The sequence below is a fragment of the Chaetura pelagica genome, unplaced genomic scaffold (genome assembly GCF_000747805.2).
Source record: "Chaetura pelagica isolate M959 unplaced genomic scaffold, ChaPel_1.0 scaffold55, whole genome shotgun sequence".
Taxonomy (NCBI): domain Eukaryota; kingdom Metazoa; phylum Chordata; class Aves; order Apodiformes; family Apodidae; genus Chaetura; species Chaetura pelagica.
Genome location: NW_009953571.1, coordinates 2692457 through 2700789, shown reverse-complemented (window position 1 = coordinate 2700789; position 8333 = coordinate 2692457). Strand labels below are relative to the sequence as shown.

Genomic DNA, 8333 nt, shown 5'->3' with positions numbered 1-8333 from the left:
TTTCTAAAACCACATAAAAATTATTTTCAACTTCTAGTTTTCATTTATTCTTCCTGGAGTTTAATAACTGTAATCATTCTTCAACAGCAGTTTTAAGTTCAACTAACTTCAAATGAACACAGGAATAAATTCCAAATTCCTGTCATCTTTCCACATCTCCACTCTTAACCTAAATTTTTACTCAACTGCATGATTTTAACATTAAGAGAACAATAAACTCTTTTCATAAAGAATAAAAGCAGTAATGTAAAAGACAATTTAAAATTACTCTGTGTAATTGCAGGACCTTCAAGGGATGTCAGAAAAAGTTAATTTCTGACATGTCTCCAACCTTGATGAAACCTTTTTATAAACAGAGTAATAATGCAGGCAATCAAGGATGGATTCCTGGATATTCTCCCTTGAAGTATATACAGCAGATATGATTCCCTGTCCTTCTACATCTAAATCACTGTATGCTGCTACATGAATCAATTGAAGTCCTGCAAATAGGCAGACTAGTGAGTTAACCATTTTGTATTTGTGGACAATAGGTGCAAGACAAATCTACTACATTGGTAGCTCAAAACATCTGCCTTCCAAGAAACACAGCTGACAGCTTAGGCTAGCTCTGAATAATGTCACTTTCTTACATACTGCCTTTAAGAAGATTCTTACAAAATGGGGAAGACTTAAATCCCTCAGTGCCATTCTACAGCCTGGCTTTATCTTTCATCTACTCAATGCCCTTGGTGAACATACACTCCTGTCATTTATCATGACCTCTTTCATGGCATGGACAAACAGTATTTTTTCAACATACAACCATGTACATCCAAGAGGCCTTTGAAACTGACCAATCATACTCCTGCTAAAAGACTACAAGCACAAATTAAGTAGGCTACTAGAAAACACTTTAAAGTAGAGGAATTGTACAATCACAATAGCTGGCATCAAACAGTAGCAAGATTTGCTTTTAATTGGTATTGGAAAGTCAGAAAGAGTTTAGCTTATGTTTTTGCCACTTTGCTCTGGCTAGTATAAGTGAAAGGATGCCAACTGGGGAGACAGAAAGTGGAGAAGTGGAGAGAAAGAAAGAAAGACAGAGGGTTTTAAGAGAATGCAAGAACTGGGAAACATTCAGCGCACTTAAGACAAGAAGCTTTAAGGTCCCAAAAGCAGCATATTCCATAGGTTTTCCAGATGAAGATGGAACAATTACTACAGCATGTCCCCATTAAGCAAAGAATTATCAAAAAACAGCCACAAAAAAGTTGCTTGAGTTCAAGTAGTTCAAGAATGAGATGACCCTCTGTCACACATCAATCACAGTTTTCTGCCTGCATACACAGTGTGATTCAGACATTGCTGACATCCCCCAATTTGCCTGCAAAATTTACTTCTTCCAAATTCAACAAGCTCACAGCTTTCTCAAGAGGAAATACGCTGAATACACTGTAGTGGTAGGAGAGACAAATAATTCAGTCTGAGTGTATGTAACATGGTCCTCTAGAATGATTTTAGCAAGATGCTGCCTTCTGTTTCACAACTTACAGAAACAAAAGGCCTGATGCCTGTTTGCATAGATATTCAAAAGGCAGCAGAATTTGTGGGTGGACAGCATCCCCTAAAAGACAGGAAAAGCACTCTATAATCTATTTCCCTCTTTCTCCTTCACAAAACATGTATTACCAATGTTAAGGGTACTGTCGCTATTTTCAGTACCTTTCTGTGACTCAAATAACATCATACCAACAGTTTACTACAGTGTCAGCAACTAAGAGACTTTCTGCACTGTTTGTTCACCTGATCTAATACTTAAGAAAAACAGTTGTGAAGTCATACCAACGTGTGCAGGGCCTTAATACAAAGTTTATGCAAACACAGTCACAGACGTCCTAGGTACAAGTTTACAGCTCTTCCTAACAAGGTATTTCCTACAACACCATCTCTCAGCACTAACTCCTTATTCCAAACTATGCTGGCCAGAGTCTAGCTCATTAATCCCCCCTGCATATAGGGGAGAGAGAGCCTTCAGTTGTCCCAGGACAGGATCTAGTTTTTATTTATCTTCATGGCGGACAGTGACAACATACCTTTTATGGAAAGATACAGGTCCAGGCTAACCACTCCCCAAAGCAGGCAGGATCATTAAGATCCTCATTCCAGAAGACAGCATCTCTTTTGGAGGTTAAAACTCTATCTTTCTGAAGCCACTGCCATCCACTACATAGTCATCCTGCACAGTAATTGCCTTTCCTTCTCCACTCCTTGCCCCTAGACTCCCTGAACTGCATTTTACAAAAGGAATAAAACATTCACAAACAGATCACCTTTCACTTGGAACGCCAGTCCTCCCCAGAGACGTAGAGACAGACAGACGTAACAACAGAGACCGTAAGCCCTGGCTCTCAATTCTGCTCAGCAAATGCTGAATGCACACAAACCTAGCTAGCTAGTATGCTGCTGCTGTACAAATATAGAAAGCAGAAAGTGGAACAACCGTTTCAGCAGAAGAGATTCTGCTCAAGTCTCTGAGAGGGAGGAGCAGGGAGCTGAACCAGCCAAACTGCTTTACCCATACATGGTCTTTGAGAGAGATCGTTGCTAAGACAAGCTCCTTTATGCACACACACCCTCACTCACTGTCACACTGTCCAGGGGAAAAAAAGAATCAAAGTATACAGACTTAAAGGAATTTTGAAATGAGGTCCAAGTTCACTTTGCTTCAGCCCACCTTAATAATGCAGAAACATCCAACACTTTTCATCCAACAGAATCTGACCAGCAACTCAGACACAAGACCAAAAAAATCTCCCTTCAACGGAATCCCCCCATCCACCAGTATTTCAAGAACTACTGAACTGGCCAGGTCTTCCTTCTTGCTTTTGGATGCACACATCCATATACCAAGCACTTGGTTTGACCTTCCACCTGCCCTCCCCATCCCAAATTAAATTAATCTTGTTAAAGTCTTCTCCCTTTTAAAGTATTTTCCTAAACCAGTAAGCATGATCTTTCCCATTAGTTGATACAAACTACTTTGGTGACCTGCTGTATCATGTCTTTCCTAGTATTCCTTTTTACCAGTGTTTTAACACAAGCTAAACCTTTCTCTATGCACTCTTCTTAAAAACAGAAGAAACCCACTTCTATGCAGCATCTTCTCCCATTCCTTCTCTTTTCATGTTCTGGCCCAGAAAGAAAGAAAAAAAGTAAAAAAAAGTGAAAACCTGAATCCCTAGGTGTTAAAAAACCCCCACAAAACTGGCATAGTTTTTATAATACACAGATATGGCAGTCTGCAAACTTGAAAACTGTTTCATTTATATATAAAAGCATAATTTTTCATAAGAGAGATTTATTAGCCTACGCCGTTGCCTATTTCTTATACTAGGTGTATCCCACATTTATGTGGTGACACAAAACTATCTTACAGAAGTTACCAGAAAAGTAATGTCATGCAAGTAAGTGGAAGTTGCAACTTTCAGCTGTATAAGGAATGTAGTAACCAATTCAGAACTAGAAATGCAGTAGTCAGATTGTTTTGTTTATGTGACTTGCAAGTAGATATAAAAATGCTGGTATTTAAACCAACAATCTCTATATTTTCAAATTGTCTACTCCCCTGAAAGCAGTAATGAAACACCTATGAAACTCATTTTTTAATTAAATGAAAAATTGTTTAAAATTAAAAGAAAACCTAAATAAATTTCTGCATCAGAGAATCAGTGTCATAGAAGCTTCCACACTGTGAAACACAGACAGTACCACTTACAGCCCGTCTCTGATAGTGAATGCACAATCCAAAATGTAATATGGGTGGCTTAACTCCACAAATATCAGAATATTCTTACTTATCTTTTGATAGGTAATCAAGCATATGAGCACAGATTTATGAGCAATCAAAACTGCTTTAGAGAAGTAAATACACAACCCTTTTTTTCCCAAAAAAAATTTTGCATGTTGGTCATTTTCAAGTGCAGTATCACTTCTAATGTCTTTTACTACTGTGCAAGGAATCTTTACTATTTTACTTATAAATTGTCCTTGATACTGTACAGCTATAACACAATGATGGGCAAGAAAAAAAGAACAAAAGAAATTCAATTCTTGCTTACCTGTCCTCAGGATGTGTATTTTTTAATTTAGAACTTTAAATGGAAAACCAGAAACTTTTGGAAGGCAAATAACAAGGAGGTGCAGGTGAGTTGGCAGAAAGATTTGAGATGGTGTTCTGCTTAGGAATCTAAGACTATAAATGAGAGAATAACTACTTTTACACTGTGTTGTGCCTACAGGAAATACAAGAACTAGATGTGATATTCTCTCTCCCTGAAAGACCAAAACTTCATTGCCTTCTGAAGAATAATTTTTCAAAGGTCTATACTGTAAGATTTTACAGAGATAATAAGATGCATGGTGTCCATCCTGCAAATCTTTACATAGAGTAAATTAAGAACAATGCTATCATTTTGTATTTAGTCTTCGGTGTTGTTTGACAAATACTTCATTCAAGTTACAGACTTCATAAACAACCAGCTCCTCTTCTTTGAAAAAAAAAAAAGCAACAAACAAAACCCAGACATGAGTGTTCCCATTCCAACAGATTCTGAAGGATTTGTGCATAGAGTGCATGTAGAAATATGTTTTGAACTGCATAGTTTGAGGAAAAATAGCAAATATTATTAATGGATTCAGTGAAAACCTGAATTTTAAACAAAGAGATGTTTGAAAAAAAAAAAGTTTTACAGAAGATAAGTACTTTTTTTTGGTGAAAGATGTAGTACTACACAGCCTGCAGATAGAAGTGAAAGCTACCAGAAAGAACAATTTTGATGGAAGCGAAAAAAACCCCAACAGCCAGCGTCCAGAAAAACTCAAATGAATTTCAAGTACAAAAAAATGTAAGACAATACAGAACTTCATGTGAGCTTTTATGAGAATCAGGAGAGAATTCAGTTCTGAGAGAACACACAACATACAACCATAAAAACCAGAAAACCCGCCAGATATCCTACCAGCTTGACATTGGATACCCAACAAACACATATCCTCTTATCTCTTTTCTTAAAACAAAGCAAAAAAGTAGACCATGATAGACTGAGAATACTGAAGGTAAAAGGGTAACACGCGTACATGGGACAGAGAAGACAGCTTATGGACAATGATTTTACTTCTGGCAGAAAGCCTTCACACACATACACCTATTCCACAAAGTGCCTCATTTAAACTGAAATTCTTCACTGAGAACTTAAAAGTACTGAAGATTTCTGTTCAGCTATCTAGTTGTTCACTGCTCATCCTGAATTCAGTTACCAACAATGCCTTTCTTTTAAAATGCACAGAACTAAGATGGCTGGAAGTTTTATGCTACTCAAGCTGTTAGAAAGAAGTCTACTGTTACCTGGGATGATGACTGTGCCCTAATTTCTTGCTGTCAAACAAAAAAACCTGCTCTGTCTACCACAGTTCAGACTTGTGAGCTATTCATCCCTACAGGAAAGCATTTACAGACTAATTTGCATAGGAGCTTTAACACAGTTTACATTTTCTCCCTTGCTCTACCCAAATTTCCTGCTTTGACCCAAGATGTATTTTAGCTTTACATGTTTGAATCTTGCATCAGGTGAGAACAAGATGACACTCAGTTGCTGTTAGTGAAATCTCCTCTTGAAAATGTGAATGCTAAAGCTCTCTCTTTACACTGTTATGCCCCAAAACCAAAGTGTCCTGGCAGAACAATCTAAATTAGGTGTAGACAGCAACAGCAGAAAAGGTGGTATCTTGCATTTTTTCATATAACACATGCATCTGTAATGACAAGATTACAGGTTACTTTTTTCAAACAAGTTACTAGTTACTTTTTTTCCAAACAAGATAATCTCTCTTGCCTTCAGAAAACTTGTAACAGAATCACAACTCAAGATAAGGTGAAATACAGGCTTCAAGAGAAATACCCATTAGAGGACCTAGATAACTTTTCTCAATTTGCAATTCCCATTCTAATACATCCTGAAGCATTTTACTCTGATTTATACTGGTTTTTCCTCTGCCAAATAACTGATCGATGGATAAAAACGCTACTTTCTTGCCTGAAGTCCCTGAATAACTCTGCAAGTAGCCTGGGGAAATAGCAAACTAAAGGACAAGGAGCAATACTGAACACGCTTAAACTGAACTAAAACTGTCAAGACATTCATGGCAACACTGATAAACAAAAAACAGAAACATACACCTGTTGGACTATTGGTTCTGTTCCAGTAGCAAGACTCTTATTTCAAAAGTCAGAACAGTGGGTTCTTCTCAGATAATAGAGTTAGACACTAATAATCAGGAAATCTAAAAAAAAAAAAGAGAATTTGCATAATTTTCCACCTAGCCTAAAAAAAAGCACTAAAGAAAAAAATTAGAGCAAGTCTGCTAAAGAGATTTGCAGCAGAAAACCCAGAAAATAAACAAATGAAATTAAGAAACGTAATCACCGATAATCAGTAATAACATTTCAGAAAAAGATGCAAGAAATAGTTAAGTAACATGTTCATAACAAAGTTTCTTACTAAGTTCAGCTAGAACAGGCACTATTTTCATTAACTCATTGCAAGTTTAAAATATTTAAGAACCACATAAACATCTGTCTTTCACAAAATTTAACTAATTCAGCATAACAGCATTTGCGGCAATTTCAAAAGAAAAGTTACACAATATTATAAATACTTCTCTTACATCCAAGAGCCACAATTAGTTTCATTCAGTGATCCTTCAATTAACAGAAAGGCTACTTGCAAGGGACCTTGCAAATTATGGATTTATTATTGATGAGACACACAATTTTTGCACATCTATGATACTGTCACCTTTCTTGCTCTTCCCTTCAGAGAGGTAATGCCAGGCAATGTGTTTTCAGAATCCTTACTGATAGAAGAAATAGAAGTTAAACACACTTTCTCCCCATCATGTAATGGCAATCTTGCAAATGCATCTAGTTTTGAAAGACTAGCAAAAGGTGGATACAGCAATATGTACACAGTACTACTGTGGACTTCTTTACCATATCTCCCATTATGAAAGACAGGGAAGTTCTTCTCATTGTATAAGCCATATACTTTCAAAACTGAACTACCTAACACATAAATCTTCACGTTTTAGTGTTCATGATTTTATGACAGTCACTTTTCAACCATATAATTTCCTACAAATGCTGTGCTCCTGCTTTTGTTCACATGTAAACACAATTTCCTAAGCCTGCATCTATTAATTGCTTTCATATACAAAAAAGAAGCAGATATATAACTAAGGAGTTAGGGTCTGGGACTGATTTTGTTCTCATGTATCAGAAACTTTGATGCGGAAAGGAAAAACACAGACACTCAGGAGTGATCATGCAGAAAGGGTGAACCCACTCTACAAAACAGCATATACTTTCCCAGAATAAAGATCAGCAATAACTTTGAAAGTGAGGACAGGCTGCAAGAGAACAGTAAAAGAACACCATAACATTTCCTAACACAGCGTAAAGACCTAAGGAGTGTTTTTAAACACCTACCACAACAGTAGTATTTCCACAAAGCTACCTCTTAAAGACTTGGGTCCAGACACGACTCTAGGAAGTACAGTATCTCACTTATGCTAAGCTCCCAAGAACAGAGAAGAGGGCTAAAGACACCAGGAGAATATTTAGCAATGATTGGGATTGTCAGTTCAAAGGTTAAGACTGGAAGGACAGATGGACAAACAAATAAATAAACTCAAGATACTCAGCCAAAATTCCTGTAGACCCGAAGGAAAGCATATTTCAAGATGTAAATCCCCACCAAACGCTTTTCTAAATCAAGTGAGCTTCCCATAAAACACATCCAATGACTACAGTCGAGCAGTACAATACAAAAGAGCTGGAACATCTCAAAAATGCTCCTCGACAACTTCAGGCAGAAAAGAATACCTGTGCTTTAAAGGTGAAAACGTCTGGGACACAATTCTTCAGGGATTTAAAAGAATGAAAGGAATTTAAAGGAATGAAACACTTTCTTGTAATGCTGGCTCTCAACTTCCCTACTCATGAATACTCCTATAAAAATCTCATGCTGTTATCAGCCTCTACTGCTTCTTCACGCTTTTATAATTCATTTTGTGTTCAGTCTCTCCTGTTTGCTTTTATTCCTCGTTACTTCTTCCCAGTAGCGTCCACCGCTCCGTCTCACACGTGAGGCTGCAAATCCTCACGCTGTGCTGAGCTCCCATTCCCTTCCCGTGCGCCCCGCACACGCGACCTGCCACCACCCACCCCCAACCCCCCGTACACCAGCACCTATTTCGCTAATCCAAAACAGCCCCCTGCCTCACCCCACCCACCT

The 8333-nt window shown here is 37.6% G+C and overlaps 1 protein-coding gene across 1 annotated transcript in view; it reads left to right on the top strand.

Moving 5' to 3' along the window:
• Window positions 1-3797: 3797 nt before the first annotated feature.
• The window catches only part of PTPMT1 (protein tyrosine phosphatase, mitochondrial 1), an 8756-nt gene continuing 4220 nt past the window's right edge, over window positions 3798-8333 (top strand). The window contains exons 1-2 of the mRNA XM_009999589.1: window positions 3798-3850; window positions 4980-5067. Coding sequence (XP_009997891.1) covers window positions 3798-3850; window positions 4980-5067 — 141 coding nt within the window. The remainder of the gene's footprint in view (window positions 3851-4979; window positions 5068-8333) is intronic.